We start from the raw sequence: 21252 nt of genomic DNA, 5'->3' as shown, positions 1-21252 counted from the left end.
CCTTGGGTATGAGGACATTTGTGTAATAGGGAATGTTAGGAAATGCTGGCTTTAAAATAAGATAGACTAGTTCATGGAAGAGAAGAGGCTCAGTAGTTAAGATGGCATTTTTGCTTTACTTATGCATATTTGTTGTCCCGAAACCTTAGATGATAGAAAGAGAGTCTTAATTAGGAGTAGATTGTTCTAGGATTGTTCTACATTCTGTTCCTCTGGAATGTAAAGCAGATTATCATTAGAAACCCAATACTAGGGTTGGTGAACCACTGTTTCTGATGATAACCTGTTTCATATTTTCCCCATGTATAGAAACATGGAAAATTGACTTATACTAAATCACATCATTGGTCCACCTAGCCCTATACTGTCAACACTGGGTGCAGCAGCTCTTCAGGTTTTCTCAAATCATTCCCAGAGTCACATGGAGATGCCAGAGACTGAATCTGGGATCTTTTGTATATGAAGCAAGAGCTTTACTTATTAGCTACAGTCTCTCTCTCTCTCTCTCAGTACAAGACTCCTAGTATCTGAGAAGAGAAAAGTTAACGTTGTGCTTCTTTTGTCCCTGTATAGCAATGGGACATTTGCTAGCCCTCACTTAAGAAGGGCTGCATTATTGGATGGAGCACCTGTGTGAATGGAAATTGGTCACATTGTGGTGGTGATGGTGATATTGAAAAAGCTCCCAGATTTAACATTTCTGCAAGCACAGCTGCAGTTGATCCAATAAAGCTGTGCTTGTGCTTCCCTAGTTGAAACATTTTGTACAAAAGAAGATTTTGCTGTTTAAACTAGGATCTGCAAACATGGGGAATCCTTCCTGTGATTAATATTGCTGTTGAGTAAACAGCATTGAGAGATTGCAGTGTTAACAATATTAAGTAACTGCATTTAGGCGTAACAGTGTCTCAGTGTCTCAGGAGTGTGGGTATGGAAGGATATGTGTATTACATCATTCCCCACTAGCTCCTGGCCTGCTCAAATCCAAGTGGACCTCCAATATTTAATTTAAAATATTTACAAACTATTCTATTTTATATTTTGAATGGATAGGTTCTGTTCCAATATTGGGGATATCTTGATGAGAAATGTTTGTTTTATTTAAAAATACAACTGCAGGTCCCCTGACTTCTATGAAGAAGTGAAAATTAAGCTTCCTGCTAAACTGACAGAAAAACACCATCTGCTCTTCACATTTTATCACATCAGTTGTCAGCCAAAACAAGGAGGATGTGTAGAGACTCTCCTGGGATATTCTGTAAGTAATGTCTGGTTCACATGTGTAACTTCTGAGGAAAACAAATATTTTCTGCCCAGGCATCTGTAACAAGCAAAGACAAAACTATTCCAACTTCTTACACACAGGTGCAATATTTCAAAGACTGTGGGACAGATGACTTATATATCTATAAATCATGGGCTACTCTTATTACTGCAACACAGTTTGCCATGTTACCCATCTGAGTAACATGTTTATAGCTCTGAGACAGACATGCAGAGAATGGTGCAAATGACATAATTTTAGGCACATAACAGTTTTAAATTTGTGAGGCAGGTTACATAGACATATGTCACAGATGCTCAACAGCTCACGAGATACTCTTACATATATAATAGATAATGCTGGTCATCGACCGTAATAATAAATGTCAATATATAATAGATATATAAAACACTCACTGTGAAAAACACACAGTAGTGTAAGCATTTTGTCTCATGTGCATGTCATTTATTTTGTATTTTTAAACTTCCTTCATATGATTTTTGTGTATGACTATATGGTGGATGTGCAATGTGTTGCTTGCTCTATGTCTTTTTCATTTTCTGTGCCTCTGTTGTCTTACGTTGCAAATTTATCACAAAAATAAATAACGTGTCTGCATGGGTATTGTGTGTGTTTTTTTGTCTCTGTTATATGTAACATGTAATTTGTAGATTATGCATTGCATGGCTGTCATGGCTGTCTCATGTAGCATGTTTCATACGTGTGTTGCATATATAAGACCATGTAGCCCAATATTGTCTGAAGGCATCCATTATGTAAGGTAAGCATTTGGGCTGTGTATGTTATGCATGAGATATGTTTGACATGATTCTCATATATATATCTTATATATGTGTTAGCTGTTCGTCACATGTGATTGATTGCCACTTAAACTAGGAATGGAACTGACCAGTGACATCTGTGATCCTGAAGTAAGAATGTATTGTATAACTGACATTGTGTTGAACTCTAAAGAAACCTTGATTTTTTTATTGTTTGTTTTAGAATTAATTGTTTTTACAGAGGGCCAATTTGTCTGGCTACGTAACTGCAAAGTAGCTATCAAAGAAAGTAGATTATAAAGGTTTTTATAGTAATCATTGTGAGGAGGAACACAATCTCTAATTTTCTTTTACTTTAGGATATAATTAAGCTAGATCAATATCTACCATCAGGTGCACTAATGATATAACACTTTGTTTTTCCTTTCATTTGTTTCAGTGGCTGCCAATTCTGTTAAATGATCGTCTCCAGACAGGTCATTATTGCCTTCCTTTTGCCTTGGATAAACTGCCTGCCAACTATTCAATGCACTCAGCAGAGGTAATGGACCTATCCACTAAAAGAAACAGTAGGGCAAGTTAAAGAGACAAAGTTGGCTCCCTTTGCCCCAGTTTTTGCCTTTCATTTGGGCAGAAATGAAGAGTACTTTGTTTTCACACACAAACAAAAAGATAATTTTGCATAAGTAAAATGTACTGTTTTCTGTCCCCAAAGTTTTTTTTTTTTTGCACAAAACAAAGGGGCTTTTGAACAAATGACTTTATCACAAAAAGTGCCAGAATGTAAAGAAAACAATGAAAAAATGTGAAAAAGCTTAGTCTTTCCCAGCACAGAGAAAACTTACACCATTTCATTTTTGTGTATAAGGAAGTATCTGTATCGGCATCTCTCTGTTTATGAATGAAGTGGGACTCAAGGCAAAAATAATTGTGTTGGCAGCCATCCCCATCCTGGGACCATTTTGCTCTACACAGTTATATTGCTATGATTTCACTTTAACTGCCATGGATCCATCCTGTGGAATCCTGGGATTTGTCCTCTAGGGAGGGATACACAGAATTTTCAATTAGAAATCTCTAGTGCCTCACCAAACTGCAGCAACCATAAGATGCACTCATGGCTGTTAAAATGTAATCATAGGCGGGTTACAGACCGCCGAAAAGCGGCGGCCTGCACCTGCCCCTTTCCCCATTGTATCGGCGCTTCTCTGCAGCCTGGAAAGGAGTGTCCTTGGGGCTTCAAGCCCCAAGGACACCCCAACGGCAGCGGGGACTCCCAGAAAGGGGCCGCTTGGCCCCTTTCTGATTTGTGTCGCTGGTGCAGCCTTCACACGGCTGCACCAGCGACGCAAAGCAGGAAGGAGCTCCGTTTCGGAGCTCTTTCCTGCTCCGCCGAAAGGGCGCATTAAGCGCCCTCGCACGGAGCGATGGCGTCACGTCCGCGCCGCCTCGTTTGGAGGCAGCGCGTTCGTGACGCCATCATGGCAGCGGCAGTGTGGAATGGCCACCGCCATTTTGTGCGCGCAGAGCGCGTACTAGGGTTAGGGGGTGCGGAAGCACCGCCCCTTCCTAACCCTAGTACGCGCTCTGCGCGTACTTTAATGGCGGTCTGTAACCCGCCTTAGTGTTGTAAGTATAGTTTGAAAGGGGCTGCTCTCCAGATTTGTTTTACTACAGTATTCACCTGTGGTAAATGTACTATCATTGGGATGCAAACACGATCTAGGTGAAACGCATGGATTTCATAATGATTACGAAGTATTTGCTCTCCCCATATTTTTCTGCAGCTGTCTGAATAGATTCATCTGTGACCTTTTGGCATTATTTTTGTGGCTGTTTTAGTCATGCCAATAAAATATGCTGTACACTTTTTAATTAACTGTCTTCATGTTTTACAGCTACTGTATCACTAAACATTTACAGTGTTGTGGTAATTTTCAACTACTTATGAAATTTTCATTTTCATTTTTTTTGTATTTATCCCCATGAATAGTATAGTACTGCAATTTTTATGACCTTAAAACTTACAACAAGTGTTAAATATAGTAAAAGAATGCCTAGGAATATGTAAATGTCCTTCTTGAAAAACATAGAGTTGTTGTTTTTTTGTGATGGAATGGGATCCAGGTTTATTTATGGAATTACAGTATTGGTAATGTATGTATTGTATTGACAACTACTGTTTTACTGTACAGACTACTCAACTCCCATCACCTCCAGCCTGTATGCAAATTTACAAGAGTTGTTGTTCAACACATCTGAAAGGCATCAGCTGCCATAGTTACATCAGTCAAATAGATGAGAAATGCTCAGTGTTGAACTGCGGATATTAATTTCAGAGGTGTAAATGTTAAATGTAAATTTCTAAAATGCCTCAAACCTAGTTGTTTTATGTCTTCAAGTCATTTCTTACTTATGGAGACAATAATGCAAGCCCATCACTGAGTTTTCTTAGAAAGATTTGTTCAGAGTGGGTTTGCCTTTGCCTTCCTCTGAGGTTGAGAGGGTGTGATTTGTTCAAAGTAACCAGTAGGTTTGCATGACTGAGCAGGGATTTGTACCCTGTTCTCCAGAGTAAGTTCAACACTCAAACTACAGTGTCCAGAGTCAAGTCTAGCACTCAAACACCACAGTGGCTCTCTTCTTAAACTTAGTAAATTTAAAATTCAAGCATATTAACAATCTGAGTACATTCTATGTCTTTATGGTTTGATTGACATTTTGTCTTTTCAATGCAGAAAGTTCCTCCACAGTCTCCTCCAATTAAATGGGTTGAAGGACACAAAGGAGTGTTCAATGTTGAGGTACAAGCTATATCATCTGTTCATACACAGGTAAGAGATTCCATTTTTTATTTGGAACCTAGTATTCTGGTCCCAAGCATACCAGGAGCTCTCACCCTTTTTCTCTTTCACACTCATCATGCTGCAATTGCTTATTTCCAGTGATATGCTGCAATGGCTTACTTTTAGCTTCAGAATCAGAAAAAAATTAATTTACCTAACATCTAAAAGTCTGGCTAAAACTCATAGTAGCTTCATGTTTAAACCAGAAGAAGCCAAAGCAGAAATATAATATATTTGATTTATATATGTAATTCTGTGATCCCTCTTGTGTCAGAATATTTAAAAAACAATTGCAACATAGACACTGAATATGCAGTTTTAAGAGGAAGACTGACATATAGTTCCACTTTGTTCCAAAGTGGTGTTTCAGAAGCTCCCTAAATTAAAATAGTATCATAATTCCCAGCTGAAGTCACATATGTACTCCTCACTAATACCTATGGCAAAGTTAGGAAAAGATGCTAACTTCCAGATAAACCTGGCACCCTCCTTCCAAATCTCCACTGAAGACAAAACATGCCTCTTGTGTAGACATGCAATCCTGTAGTATCTATTGGTTCTATACCAGCTGACATTAGCAGAAACTGCACATGAAATATTAGTGCTTGCCATTATGGTAATAAACACAGTTTCTCTATAATTGATAAAGAAGCAAAGCCAAAAGTCTAATTTGAACCTGTTGACATATCAGGCCATGCAGAAGAGATGCTTCTTAACTGTTGCTTATTCAGCATTTCTTATATAGATCATCACTGCCCCCGGTAAGGTTGCTAGGTGCCCCTTATTATAAGGGCTCTGATTTGAGGGCTGGAAATCTTCTCTCTTAGAATACTGGCAGGTGTCCCTTATTATAAGGAGTGTGTCCTCTCTGAGGGTTAGAAGGTTTTTCCTTTTGTATAGGTTGAGCAAGATTTCTAAAAATCCTGTATTTTGGGAGTCAGCCTTCTAATAAAGGAGAGAGAGTGTGGCATATGTATAACTCTGGGGACTAGGGTTCAAATCCCAGCTTGGCCATGAAACCCACTCAGTGAACTTGGGCAAGTCACATGCTCTCAGCCTCAGAGGCAAGCAATGGCAAACCTCACCTGAACATATCTTTCCAAGAAAATCCCATGTAGGTTCACCTTAGGGTTGCCGTAAGTTGGAAATGACCTGAAGGCACACAGCGACAACAACCACCTTATTAAAGACAGAACTGTGTGCATAATGTAATTTATAAATGTGGGCATTGTGTTATTTTTTATAGTGAATTCAATGGCTAAGTTAACGGAAATCAATAATTTCATAAATATTTATTTAGAACACACACTTGTTAATAGGTAATTCCCAATTGTCAGCCTTGCATGTCATGAATCTCAACTGCCCCATAGTGTTACTTTGAAAATCTGACAACTCTACCCCCCCAGCAGTTTCCTGATGAGGAAAAATATGGGTGTTTAATATTTTGTCTGTATAACTATATTAGTTGTACATGTCTATAATATGTAATTAAGATATATCTGAGAGCAAGTTTATAATTCTAATAGCAAAATGAAACCTGTTGCAGGAGAAAAAGAACAGGAAGATGGAGGGCAAATGTCATCTTGGTTTGATAGTTTTGTAGTCCCTATTTTCTTTTTATCTTCTTGTTTCTTTTTATAGGATAATCACTTGGAGAAGTTCTTCACCTTGTGCCATGCACTGGAGAGCCAAGTTGCCTTCCCCATTCGAGTGTTGAATGAGAAGATCACAGAAGCCACTCTTGAACATGAGTTGAAACTCAGCATTATCTGCTTGAATTCTTCCAGACTTGAACCTCTTGTATTATTTTTGCATCTGGTGTTAGATAAGCTATTCCAACTGGCGATCCAGCCCATGGCTATAGCTGGACAGACAGGTATTTGCTGTTAAAACATTGTGCTGTTGATTTTAAACCTCATCAGACAGTGATGGAGAACCTTTTAGAGACTGAGTGCCCAAACTGCAACCCAAAACCCACTTATTTATCACAAAGTCCCATGGCCCTCTGGATTTCTAGTGACAAACTCTAGTGAACTCTGTGTTGGTGCGTGTGCCCACAGAGAGGGCTCTGAGTGCCACGTCTGGCACGCGTGCCATAGGTTCTCCATCACTGGGCTGATTGATATGTATATTTGATTTATATCCTGCTTTTTTCCAAGGACTAGGACTCAAAATGGTTTATGCAAGAGTAAAACACATACAGATAAAAACAAGTAAAAGTGTGTATGGATAAAAACATACAAAAATCTGTCATGCCAAAATACAGATAAATAAATTATAGTATTAAAAAAGTATGTGTTTTTTGGAGATTTTCCTAACTAAGACTGCGTCTGCACTGCAGAAATAATACTGTTTGACACTGATTTAACTGTTATAGCTTCATCCTACAGAATCCTGGGATTGGAGTTTGTTGTGGCTCTACAGTTTAGAGAAGGCTAAATATCTCACAAAATTACACATCCCAGAATTCCCTAGCATTGAGCCATGGCAGGTAAACTGGAGTCAAACTGCATTAATTTTGCACTGCAGACGTAGCCTAAGAAGCCTCAGAAATAATCTGTTTTGGCTAGCAAACTGTTTCATAAAAAAATTAAAAATGGGGAGGGGTGGGGATTTTGTCTCAAATTATTTTCAGATATTTAGAATTGAATTAAATGCTTCCCCCATTATACATCATACTTTATAAAGCAGCTAAGAACTTTGCTGATGTGGAACATTTTAAAATACTCATCCAATTATGGCACAGATCTTCAGCTAATGCGTCAGGAGTCACTACTGGGTTGTAACCTGACTGAAGATGAATCATGCTAGTAGATCTATAACCATGCAAATACATGGTTTTAAAAAGTCAAGATGAGAGTTTAAATAAAGATTGTATGGGTTTGCCTGGCAAACTATCTATTTAATTATCACTTATAACTAAGATATAGGTACTATCCGATTAAATCAGCAGCCCTCACAATTGCAGCTGGCCAAATACTTATAGATACGATTGCCTATGATGAGGAGAACTTGACTAATTCTACACATTTATGATGATGAAGAGCATAAGAAACTGATACTTTTCCATTTTCCCTCCAGCCAACTTCTCCCAATTTGCCTTTGAATCTGTCGTTGCCATAGTGAACAGCCTTCACAACAGTAAAGATCTGGTCAAGGACCAACATGGAAGAAATTGCCTCCTAGCATCTTATGTCTACTATATATTCCGTCTTCCTGAAATTCAGAAGGAGGTTGTCAAATTAGGTATTGTCACTGGACTCCTATTTTTTTTTTAAAAAAACAAAACCTGTTGCATTAATTGAATGTTCTGTCAGTTAGCTTTTAAGTAGTCATCTATGATGTCCTTGTAGCCCGATCCCATGGCTGTTTACTCTAAGCCAGTTCCCAATGAATGCAGTGAGCCTCACTCTGAAGTGAAGGTACCTGGTGTAAATCTTTGCTTATTTCGTTTTCATACATATGCCTCCTTTTCTGGAAGAAAATTCCTTTGGGATTTCCAGTCATTCTGTAAATATCTGACACTTACTTGACTATATATCCATTATTAAGTTGCTGTATAACTTCTGTTTGTCTGAAATTTTTATACACTTCATAGGGGGAAATTTCACATAGTAAATGTTGCTGTTTGCTTCTGTTTCTGTAGTTCTTGAGTATTTTTTTTAAAAAACCCAGATGGCATTTCTTTTCAAAGAGAGTACAGTGCGCCTGCGTCATACGCAGCTTTCATATGCTGAAAGCTGCGTGGGGAGAAGGGGCGGCACGTCCCAAAGGGACGAATGGGGTGTGTGCCCATGGCATGAATGCACTGCCGTGCCACTGCGCCACCACATGCATGAGCCCCATTCATTTAAATGGGGGTCGAGCATAGGTGGTATTTGTTTTATGCGAGGGAGTCCGGAATGGATCCCCTGTGCAAACAAAGGGCAAACTGTATTTAGTGGCAATACTGAGCACAAATATTCCTACTCAAAGGCTGTTGTTGTTTTTTTAAAAAAAAGTTTAGGATACATCTGAACAAAACAAAACAAATAAATAAAGAGCCTTGTTGCATGAGAAAAGAAAGCCAAAATGGAGTGGGAGAGTAGTGGCTTTCTCTGTGCCTCTCAGTCTGCTGTCATAGCACTTCTCTTTCCGAGGGAGATGATTGGTAAAAACATGCCTTTTGGCAAATGTATTTTTTCAGCACAACAAAAGGCACACTTTTATGAAAGCCTCCATCAGGAACAGAACTGAAGTGTTTCAATGGCACGCAGAAGCAAAGAGAATGCCTGAAATTTCCTGCTCTGTTTTGACTTTCTTTTCTCATGCGATAAGGCTCAAACAAAAAAACTTCAAAAAGATTATATGTTTGTATAGGTATTCCTTCTCTTCCTCTTCCTTAGATGGGAGCCAGAGCACAGGGGCTTTGTGCTAGAACAGTAAGATTTTTGGAACACAGTTACCTTTAAAAAAAAAGGCATGAAGGCATGCCTATCCAGGTCTCCAAAGCCAATAATGAGGAAAGACACAGAAGAGATCTGATGATTGACCGATTGTCTATAGCATTATGAAATTTGAATGTATGTTGCCTACTCAAGTTTCCCAGGAAAGGCTTCATGAGTATTCAAAGGTAGCATGAAGAAGTCCCAATTGGTAACAACCTATGCTTTCTGTTGTGAGAGGTCTTGTTTTTTATGCAGGAGTCTGTTTTCCTCACATGCAATTTATATGTCGGCTAGTTACCAAAGAGTCACTCATGTTCCGCATCCCAGCCTAAAATGTACATTTCAAGAAACTACTGCCAACAATGCTCTGAACCAGGAACAGGCAACTGTGGAAGGCAAGGGGGCTGCATTAACCTACCAAGAAGCCTTTGAGGATCATATCCCTGCACAGCAACCTCTGTATGAAAAATCATTTTTGCCTCCAAATGCCCTCTAGGAGCATTTTCACCATGTTCTGCATCTTCCTGGGACATTTTAGGTCCATGGGAAGCCTTTTTATCAACAGGAAATGAGCAGAAAGGCCTCTCCTGGGTCTAAACTGTCCCATTGAGGGCTGACAATTTGGTGGAAATATGCTGCATGCCCCCTAGAGAACTTTTTGACGTGGTAAATATGTCCCCCACCTGCCTTAGGGGGGGATTTCGAGCACTGTGGGCAAAAAATATTTTTTGAAAAAAATAAAGCTTTTTTTAAAAAACCTCTGTGGGCCACAAAATGGCCTTGGGGACCACTTGTTGGTCTGTGGGTTATACTTTGCCCATCCTGTTCTAAACTGTAGACGTCTATTTCCTTCCATTGGGTTTTGAATGTCTATAGAAAACAAAATAAAACTGTTTTTCCATATGCATGGCGATAGAGACAGTGCCATTTGTTGAAGGGGGACATGTTGAATGCGTTAATACTATAAGACAGGGTGGAAGATGTCCTCTGTAGTGGAAAGAGGATCCTGCCTGTGGGTCAAGATATTAGCCTAGGAGACATGATATTTGCTACAGAGGACAAATATTAGAACCATCATTTGAGTTAGGATCAGTGAGTAACAGTAGTGTAATTTGTAGCACAAATGAATTGCAAGAATGTTTTCCTCTCTGCAGGTACAACAGGAAGTGCTAATCTACCCGAGTCTCGTTATTACACCTATGGCCGCACCACAGCAGTTTCTGTGGGCTCTCGACTCTTGCAGAGCCGAGCAACCAGCTGTAGTAATCCTGATATTGCAGGATTGCAGGCTTCTACTGATGAAGAAGTCCAGGACATCATGTCCTCAAGGGTAAGAGGAGATAATAAAGTCCTCAACTTCCAAACAGTGTGCCTGGAGAGTGTTTTGTAAAAGTTATAATCACATCATAAAACAAGGCATACATTGTTTAATGGCTATAAAAAACATTATGTTCATTACATTTATAATTATTGGATAATCAATGGGCTAGATGTATTTACTGATTTCTCATGAAAATCTGAGGCAGCTAATGGCAAAAGAAACCACTGCTATTAATAGTTCTGTTCATATATTTATCATGTAGAAGGTACAAAATTATAGGATGTGGTTTATAATATCTCTGTCTTTTAGAAGGTACAAAATTAAATGAAATGGGTGTGAATTCCAAAGGTTTTATGTAGGTTCATAAAAGGGACAAAGATGATACACAGCCATCTTCATCCTGGAATGGACATGTAATCCTGTTTGGAGTCATGAGGCAAAATGTACCCATCATAGAGATTTTTATTATTGAATCAGAGAAGTAACTACCCAACAATTGTGTTATAAAGTTTATAACACAAAATATTGTGTTACAAACTTTATATATAGACTATATTTTTAGTCTGTTCCACAGGAGTTTTTTGTCTGTTGTTGTGTGCCTTCAAATCATTTCCAATTTATGATGACCCTATGAAGAAGACTAGGAATTGGAAGGGCAGCTATGAAAGAGCTAGCCAAAACTCTAAAGATTAGGGATGTACAATTGAGCATTAAAGTTAGAATTGTTCAAGCCATTGTATTCCCTATCATCACCATACAGTATATGAATGTGAGAGCTGGACAATGAAAACGAATAAGAAAAAAATTAACTCATTTGAAAAGTGGAGCTGGAGAAGAGTGCTGAGGATACCATGGACAGCCAAAAAGACAAACAAATGGGCTTTTGAACAAATCAGGCCTGAAATCTCCATAGAAGCCAAGATTATCAAATTAGGGCTATTGTACTTTGGCCATATCATGAGAAGGTATGGCTCATTAGAAATGCTTGGAAAGTTAGAGGGTAGTAGAAAGAGAGGAAGGCCATATATCAGATGTATGGACTTAATCAGGGAGCGCACAGGACTGTGTTTGCAGGACCTGAGAAGACCAGTGGGGAGTAGGGGATCTTGGAGATGTCTCATTCACAGAGTCATCATGAGTCAGAGTTGACTCGAGGGCAGTCAACAACAACAAGGCCTGTCACGTGATTTTATTGGCAAGATTTGTTCAGCCTTCCTTTGAAGCTGAGAGAGTGTGACTTGCCCAAGTTTACCCAGTGGGTTCCTATAGCTGAGTGGGGATTCAAATTCTGGTCTCCAGAGGGGCAGTCCAACACTCAAACCAGTACATTACACTGGCTCTTGTAGTAGATAATAAATGCATCTAATCCTAAAGTTTATGGAGAGGCACTATGTATGGAATGGGGTATAATTATTATTTAACATTCTTCAGATAGAAAAGATCCATCCCCATGCCACTCTTGTTAGGGAAGTAGTGTTTCTTCTCATTCCCCCCCCCCCCCCCCACCCCAGGTTTGTTGGAATACAGAGACCATAGAAATTAGAAATACAGAAATAAACTGGGCCACATGGGGGCAGTAATGTATTTATAGTATTTAAAGTGAATATAACACTTCTCAATGCATACTTCATGTAACTGTAATAATCTTTGCATTGGTTTCTTTCTTTCTTTTTTTTTCTTGAAATTATTGTAGACCCACACTGAGATGTAACACCCCAATCCCAAATGATTTACTTGGAAGCAAGTCCAACTTAAATCTGTGAGACTAGGGCCTAGTTCTACTGCTGGCTTTCTTTTTCTTCTCCCTCTTTCCTACAGCTGACATACTTTCTCGTTTGATTGTTCTTTTTACATTCTTCTGGTCATTCTCTTCAGATTGTAGATCGAAGCTGCAACCGGATGTCTTACTATAGTACGCCCAGCAGCAATTTGTCCAGTCCTTGCACAAGCCCAAGGCCATCCAGTAAAAAGGTAGACTGCCACATCATGCAACACCAGGCATTGACAAACTTAATAAGAGGAGCTCGAAGGAGGCCACTTTTGATAACAAATATCCCTGTTGGGGCAGGGCAGATGTAGACAAGATGTTCTTTTTCAGAAGAGGAATGTTAGGACATTAACAATGATCAGCCATTTCATCTCTTGCAATTTGAGCCAGAATAAGGTAGAGAGGAATGCACCGTCCACGTTTTTGTACAAATGCACTAGACTGGGAGCTCCCAAAGCTTTCAGTGAACTGAAATGTAGTTGTGTATCCACATGGATATGGTTCACAACTTTTAAATACTGTTCCCAGTTCAACAAAGTACACACAAAAAAGTGTGCATTTGGTAAGTGTACCCAAAAACCAATATATCAATGGCAGTTATGTACAAAAGCAGATTATATTACTGGAGAAATACTTACATTTTCATTTTTTAAAAACTCTAAATCTTAATGAGTTCAGAAATTGATTCAAAAGCAGGCCAAAGTTGAACTTGTAGCCAAGGAAATAAAGCATTCAACAAAACCAAAATTTACATAGATTTATTTGCTTATTTTAATCCCTCCTTTCTCCCAATAATGGGACTCAAGGTGGCTAACAACATATTTAAAACAAAACAAATTAAAAACTATACAAAGATATTTGTAAAAATATAAATATAAGAGTTATTTTAAAAGATTAAATTAGATTTGCCTGTCCCTAATATGAAGTTGGAAAACAAAGAAATATATAGGTTTTAAAATAATTCAGTCTGCATTCATAATTGTTCTAACTAAGGAGTAAGCACCACTGAATACAGTGGGACTTACTCCTGTATAAATGTGCAGAGAATTAAACTGTTAAACATTTCTAGGGTTATTCAATGAAAGATTGTGTTCTTGTTAGATGTATGCATTCTTGGAGATTTCTTCTCTCATAATCAGTTAGCTTTCCATCAAGCAGCAGGAAAAAGAGTAAAAGCCAAATGGTGAAAGAGATAGGTACTTCACCAGATAATCTTAGGTGACTAGACTGGAAAACATTTTAATGGGACAAAATGTTTTTCATGTTTTTTCTTGGGTTTAGGAATGGTTGGAGGTCCAGTATTTCAGAGAATTGTGGGAAGGTCAGTTGGGACAGCAGTCAAATGGGAGAAACAGATGCCATTTTGTTGTTTAACTTCGATGTCAGTTTATACAACCAATCAGATCTATGCATTCAGTTTACTGTTCAAGCCATATTTGAAATACCTACTTCAAATATGATGCCTGCGTGAGATATCATTCTGCTTTAACTGAAACTAAAGGCGCTTGTGTTGTTTTATGTGACAGTCTCCTTTTGTAAATGTTTTCCATTGTAGAATTAAATGGTGGCTGGATTCCATTGAATGCTTGAATGCCTGGCTTTGTTGTGCATAACCCAGTTTCTCTACACTAGCTCTTTGCCACACTTTAACATCTGTTTAAAAAGTATACAGTTAGACTGAATGGACATTCAGATTAATTCAGTCTTCAAAAAATTGCTTCTAATTTTTTGAAGAGCTTTGCATTTAATTTTGGCTTGTATTATTTTTGCTGTTGGAAAATGCATGGTAGTGATAATTGCTACTCTGTTTCTTGGTGTGGTGTTCACCTTTCCTTAATCTGGTTCAGTGGTTAAATGCCAGTACTGCAGCCACTCACTCACAAGCCACAAGGTTGTGAGTTCAATCCCAGCCAGGGGGCTCAGGGTCAACTCAGCCTTGTATCCTTTCAAGGTTGCTAAAACGAGTACCCAGATTGATGGAGGCAATTAGCTTACAGTTGTAAACTGCTTAGAGACTACTCGGTGTGGTATGAAATGGTAAATAAATGAAGCTGCTGTTGTGATTGCTATTGCTCAAACTTCCTAGTGGTGGCAACTATATTTCTTTGCCTCCTTGAGGGCTAAGTGTTTTATTTAACCTTTGTCTGTTGTACATGTTTGCATGCACTAATTCTACGTGCTTCCACTTGGGATTCCTTTATCTCAGTTATGTTTTGAAGCCTAATGGCAAAAGCTGATATTCACATTATGGTTTTTAATACATCCTGTAGCATTTCCATGAAGAATTGGCACTTCAGATGGTGGTCAGTACTGGCATGGTGAGAGAATCTGTCTTCAAGTATGCCTGGTTCTTCTTTGAATTGCTGGTAAGATTTTAGAGTGGGGTTTTGCTTTTAGTAACAGGGATGTTCAGTGCAATTTCTAAGGATAAGGTTTTGGTAAAGACAAACTAAAGACTGGTGGTTAACGGTGGTTAAATGCCTGTAGTGCAGCCACTCACTCACAAACCATAAGGTTGCGAGTTAAATGCCTGTAGTACAGCCACTCACTCACAAACCATAAGGTTGCGAGTTAAATGCCTGTACTGCAGCCACTCACTCAAAAACCATAAGGTTGCGAGTTCAATACTGGCGAAAGGGCTCAAACTCAACTCAGGCTTGCATCCTTCCAAGGTCGCTAAAATGAGTACCCAGATTGTTGGAAGCAGTTAGCTTACACTTTGTAAACCACTTAGGAAGTGCTTAAGTGCACTGATAAGCGGCATAGAAATGTACTTGCTATTGCTATTTTTTTAATATATCAGTATGATTCATTCCTGCTGGCAGGTATTTTTCCATTACATGGAAATAAGAACGATGGGCATACTGTTAATGGCAACAGAAACAAAATTGTTATGGTGAAGGAATAGCTTTTATAGCTTCCCTACAATATTAAAGTCCTTAAGGCTTGTGGTGGTGGATTTTGAAGTGTAGGTGCTCAGCATCATGATCTCCATAGCGATCCCTAAGGAGTGTTAAAAATCCAGGCAAGTTGTATCAACAAACTAGTTTTCATTGTTTTATTTTTTATATCCTGCCCTTCAGCCCTAAAGGCTCTCAGAGTGGCATACAGTTCCCTGACCTCAGGCTTACAATCTAAAAAGATACGACACAAAAGGAGAAGGGAATGGTGTTGGAGAAGGGGATCAGGTCCAGCAGTTCTTCTCTCCCTCACAGGCTTGGATCAAGGCAGATGGACTGGAGGGAGGGCTCGGCTTCTTAATCTAGGCCAGGCCCAATGGAGCTGGGCCTGCGTCTCTCCCTCCATGGCCGGATGGCACCAGATGGACTGGAGGAAGGGCTTGCCTTCTTAGAAGGCACTTGGAAGGCAGAGGTCCAAGTATCAGTAGACCCAGCAGCTTCTTCTTTCCCCTGGCCCCAGGTAGTCACTGTGGTCTTCCCATTCTCTCTGCTCATGTTTTCTCAATTGCCCGCTCATGTCCAAGCTGCCTCAAAATAGCAATAGCACCTACATTTCTGTACTGCTTTATAGTGCTGAGTACTCTCTAAGCAGTTTATAATGTGTTAGCCAATTGCCCCCAACAAGCTGGGTACTCATTTCATGATCTATGAAAGGATGGAAAGCTGAGTCAACCTGGAGTCCTGCAGGATCGAACTTGGCTGCAGTACCAGCATTTAATCACTACACCACCAGGGCTCTTCGTACTTTGCATAATAACAAGGAAGGGTAAGGAAAAATTCCTGCCCCCATTAGTGTGCAGATATCATTTAATCTCAAGGGAAACAGGGAGGCCTGAATGAGTAACAAAGGACATAATTTTCCCTGTCACTCTTGGCTCCACTTGTTGCTGTTGTATGCCTTCAAGCTGTTTCCACAACACTATCATGGGGTTTTCTTGGCAAGATTTGTTTAGAGGGAGTTTAAGCTTGCCTTTCTCTGAGGCTGAGAGGTGTGATTTGCTCAAGGTCACCCAGAAGGCTTCCATGGCAGGGATTTGAACCCTTGTCTCCAGAGTTGTCATCCAATACCACTACACTATGTTGGCTCCATTGCATCAGTGTTTAAGACCCTGAAGAAACCCTGTATCATTGATAACCCTGGAGCAAACTAATCCCCCAGACAGCATAGTCCCTGGATACATTTCCCAAGCTCTCTTGAACCCTTATACTGGTACGATGTTGTTTTCAAGCATACCCAATATCATATTTAAATCAAGCTGGAGAGTTTGTGTATTATTATATGCAGGAGTTCTGGAATTTAATCTTAAAATTCTACATTTGAAATGTGCAATCATTCATTTTGCACACTTGAATTTAGTTCAAGAGATTTTTGGAAAAGAATTTAAACCTTGTTTGTCTTGGGTTTTATAGAATGAGAAGAAAGCATCAGGAGGTTTTCTTGGGATGTTCCCAAATGTTCTAATTCTGTTGTATCTCCCTGTCTCGAGTTGTAGAGATAGCAACCCTCTAATAAAACATGCTTATTCTGTTGAAGGTCAAGAGCATGGCTCAGTATGTTGATAACATGAAGAAGCAGGATACTCCCCGCAGAACTCGATTTTCCAATCGCTTCAAGGATGACATCACCACTATAGTTAATGTGGTCACCTCAGAGGTTGCAGCACTTTTAGTGAAACCACAGAAGGTAATTTCTCAACCTAGAACAAATAAATATAACCATCACCAAGTGGTGGCATTCTAGAATAATTTTATTCAAGTCATATTAACTCTATAATTAGAAATCAGTTCCTAATCTTCAGTCTGCCACATTTCTGTTGAAATTCGGGAGTTATACTAAGAGCAATCTTCTGCAACCTAGTACCACTAAATGTGTTGGACTACAACTTCTATGATGGTAGTTGTAATTCAACACACCTGGAGGGCACCACTTTTGGGAAGATTGAGCAAAGGTAAGAATATATAAAAAGAGTCCTCTGAGCAAAGGCCTGCCTAATGTAGCATCAAATTTCCAACAGTGGTCAAGCAGATATTTTCAGGAAACCCAGAAGCAGGAAGCAAGGGTAATAAGTCTGTTGCTATTTTATTCAGAGACAACTGTAATTTAGAGACATGCTGAGCATTAGGTACCATGACTGCTTGCTAAACTTGCTCTGCTGGCTCTTCCCCCCCCCCCCCCCCAAATTATTTACATTCAGAAAGGATCTCAGATATGTACAATAATGTTCCAGTATAACAAAAGTGGGAAAATAAAAATGTGAAGGGAGGAAAAATAACCAAATTAGTCATACAGGTACTTTTCTATAAAAGCTGACCAAATGTGTAAATATAAATCAGCTTTTGAAAAAGCCGAAAACCCTCACTGTGCTTGCCAGATGTCTTCATCCTTCCCCTCACTGAAGCTTGCAGCTGCTGTGCCTAATGGGGTCATTGTTGCCTGATTCCTTTTTTCAGTGCCCTCACCCAGTTCTAGAGCGTGAAAGAGTTACTTTCTTGGATGTCTGGTCCCAGAATCTCACAGATAACTACAGGATTCTGGGGATTGTGATGCAAAGATTATTTCCCCAAGCATTCCTCACATCCTACAAATACTCTTGTTATAGCATGTATAGCAATAGCAAGTACATTTGTATACTGCTTATCAGTGAACTAAGCACTCCTTAAGTGGTTTACAATGTGTAAACTAATTGCTCCCAACAAATTGGTTATTCATTTTAGCAACCTTGGAAAGATGCCAGGCTGAGTCAGCCCTGGAGCCCCTGGCTGGTATTGATCTCACAACCTTGAGGCTTATGAGTTAGTGGCCGCAGTACCCATATTTAACCACCAGGGCTCCCTTATCTCTGCTCAGCTGGACTTTCATAGTCAACAAGGAGGTGCAGGAGGCAGAAACGGTCATGAGAGCAACTGTTGGTTGATGGGTTAAATAATGTATATATTCTACCATCTGGATCCTACCTATATTTAAAAAGCAAAACTAATTTTGTGTATTCCCACCTTTTTGCTTTATTGAAAGGAAAGTGAGCAAGCAGAAAAGATCAACATTAGCCTGGCATTTTTTCTGTATGATCTTCTTTCTCTGATGGATCGTGGCTTTGTGTTTAATCTCATCAAACACTACTGCAACCAGGTAGGTCTTGCCTGAATGTGGACCACAGTGCTATAGAGTTCACCATGATCAGTGGGGATTGTTCCCACAAGGTTTTTCATAGACTCCAGGCTTAGTTTGGGTTTACTCATCCAGTTACTAACTTTTGCCTTTCTTGTCAAGCCAGTAGTGAAAGGATAGCAAAAGATTACAAATATAAATTTTTGACCAACCATGGAATAATGAATGAGCTTTTTATCCAGTAAGGTATTATCACAGAGGACAATTCTTATTCATATTTTGGTTAGGGCTGAGCCCAGGTTTTGTCTGTTTCAGGAACTGACAATGTTATCCTTCCACTACACCCAAGGACAGATAGCTTCTTTGAACAAGTATCTTAGAGGTTCTTCAAGATGTATACGTTAAAAATTTCAGACTGGAGAATGATGGGCAACTCATGGTTTTTGGACTCCATATCCCTATGGGTTCTGCTGCAGTTGGAGATAAACATATTTTCAAAAAAGCAACATGGAGCGTTTACCTTGTATTAAAGCAGAACTCTGCTTCTGGAAACCCATCAGAAGCACAAATATGCATTAAAACACTGTTTGTGCTTCACCATGCCTTGTTTTCAAAATAAAATTGGAAGGGGAGGGGGGAGTTTCAACTTTTTGCAGTTTTGTTTCCATATCACCAAAATTCAAAGTAGGGCAACACATATGACAGCATAATAGTAGCAGGATCTACCTGTCCCTCCCGTCCTAGACTGAGTGATGTCTGTTCAGCTTTAATGCTGTGTCAATCCCTTTTATGTTCTGTTGAAGCCCCAGCAAAACAGATCAAAGCAGAGATGTTTGCTGCATTTGAAAGCCATGAAGGAACAAGGCTGCTTTGTCCGCTCAGCTGTATTCCTGAGCTTCCCTTTCTAACTCCATCAGTGCAAAACTCTTAGCTCTGTCTTTTGTTTACATACTGTCAAAAGAAAGCAAAACTCTTTCCTCAACCTTTTGCATTCAAAATTGAACTGATGGCTGACCAGCTACCTTTCTTGGGTAGAGCTTACTGGTGTAATGCAGTTGTATGACGAGAAACTGATAAACAGATAAACTCCAATACTGTATATCAGTTTCTCGTCATACAGCTGCATTACACTAGTAAGCTCTACCTAAGAAAGGTAGCTGGTCAGCCATCAGTTCAATTTTGAATGCAGAAGGTTGAGGAGAGAGTTTTGCTTTCTTTTGACAGTATGTAGACCAAAGACAGAGCTAAGTGTTTTGCACTGATGGAGTTAGATAATTTCTGGAGTTATTTATAATTTAACAAGATAGGGAAGTACTGTACAGTGCAAAATGACTTTTCAGATAGATTTGCTGAGACATTATATTAGTGGGAAATCAGCCAAGTAAAAAATACTGTCACAACCAGAGAGCATCTGATGAATGGGAATGTAGATGATGCCAGGATTAATGGAAACATTTTGCAGTATTTTTGGTTTCTGGACTATTTTTATTAAACAAAGTGATTCAATTTTTAGAGTCAAAGTATTTCTCTCTGTGCAATTATTTACCTTTTGTGCTTTTTTATTTGTAATGTTTGCTTTTCAGTTGTCAAATAAACTGAGTACTCTTCCAACCTTAATTTCCATGAGGCTGGAGTTTCTGCGAATTCTTTGCAGTCATGAACATTACCTCAATCTGAATCTGTTCTTCTTGACTTCATCCTCTGCTCCAGCATCTCCCTCTCCTTCTCTGTCATCCCAGGTATCCTTCCACTTGCATTGTTATATTTTATTATGTTATGTATGGTGAAAGCTGCGTAAACTTACAATAGATGCAATGTTTAATAGGTGATCAGTGTATCACGTTGCCTCTCCTTGATTAATACGTGAGAAGACAATAGTAAAGCTATTGGGTTCTTCCTTCCTACTATCCATTCATCCATGCAGCTATGGAAAACAGGGAGGCTGGGAACACAGTTATTGGCCACATTCCTTCCCATGTATACCTTCAGCAGACAGTACCAGTTCTGCCATTTGACAGTTTAAGACAGATGCTGAAGTATGGCAAGCAAACAGGAGTATTTTTCCCCAAACTAGCCAGATGCCTTCAGTGGTACTGTGGAGGATGCTGTCCCACAGCCAGAACTAAAATAAGGTTTGCTACTGCCAGTTTGATCAGGTTTTCTACCTGGTGTGGGGAAAGGCACCACCTTATCCTGTGGATCAGGTGCAACACATTAGAAGATTTGAGAAGAGTCTCCCTGTGAGGGTACAGATGTACATGCATAGGCACTTGGATGGGAACCCTGGTTGATGCATGTTTCTGATGCTCTAAAGAGCCTGTGCATATAAAGCTGAAGTCAGACAGAGCTCTTCTGGCTTTCTACTGAATGTGCAGGGACTAGTGATCCCATCTGTCTGCAGCACATTTAGACAGCAGGGAAGACTGTCTGTCTATGGATGCTTCCAAAAATTGGCATAGTCTCTAGGTAGGATACCAGGATACTTGCCATGGGACACATGGTTGGCACTTTGATTGCTCTTTCAAAAAGCATACATTCCTGTGGGTAGTGGAGTAGGATGCTGGATGTGGGAAGCCTTACTCTTGTATAAGCATTAGCTTGTGTGAACTAATTGGATTGGTATGCAGCAGGGAGGAAGGTCCGTTACTCCACATATCCAGCAATGGTCATTCATGAGCTCCTAGAAAATGCCCTTTTTTGAGCACAAGCTTTCCATTTGTAGCCCTGCCTTTGCAGGTTTCATCTCCTCTAGCAGCAACGCTGGAAAAACCAAGCCAT

At 39.5% G+C, this 21252-nt stretch overlaps 1 protein-coding gene across 2 annotated transcripts in view; it reads left to right on the top strand.

Moving 5' to 3' along the window:
* Nucleotides 1-21252, top strand: part of LOC149323631 (dedicator of cytokinesis protein 8-like) — a 109805-nt gene that overhangs the window by 44552 nt on the left and 44001 nt on the right. The window contains exons 17-27 of one of the 2 annotated variants that reach the window (XM_089490274.1): nt 1120-1258; nt 2486-2587; nt 4785-4880; nt 6534-6768; nt 7974-8138; nt 10474-10649; nt 12516-12611; nt 14679-14774; nt 16903-17052; nt 18382-18495; nt 20058-20213. In XM_089490274.1, the coding sequence (XP_089346400.1) occupies nt 1120-1258; nt 2486-2587; nt 4785-4880; nt 6534-6768; nt 7974-8138; nt 10474-10649; nt 12516-12611; nt 14679-14774; nt 16903-17052; nt 18382-18495; nt 20058-20213 (1525 nt within the window). The remainder of the gene's footprint in view (nt 1-1119; nt 1259-2485; nt 2588-4784; nt 4881-6533; nt 6769-7973; nt 8139-10473; nt 10650-12515; nt 12612-14678; nt 14775-16902; nt 17053-18381; nt 18496-20057; nt 20214-21252) is intronic. The other variant, XM_089490278.1, reaches the window with a different exon arrangement.

This window comes from Sceloporus occidentalis, unplaced genomic scaffold (genome assembly GCF_023333645.1).
Source record: "Sceloporus occidentalis isolate IW3139 unplaced genomic scaffold, rSceOcc1.0.p SCAF_1, whole genome shotgun sequence".
In the NCBI taxonomy this organism is placed as follows: Eukaryota; Metazoa; Chordata; class Lepidosauria; order Squamata; family Phrynosomatidae; genus Sceloporus; species Sceloporus occidentalis.
The sequence above is the reverse complement of the archived record's forward strand: the minus strand, read 5'-3'. Positions and strand labels throughout refer to the sequence as shown.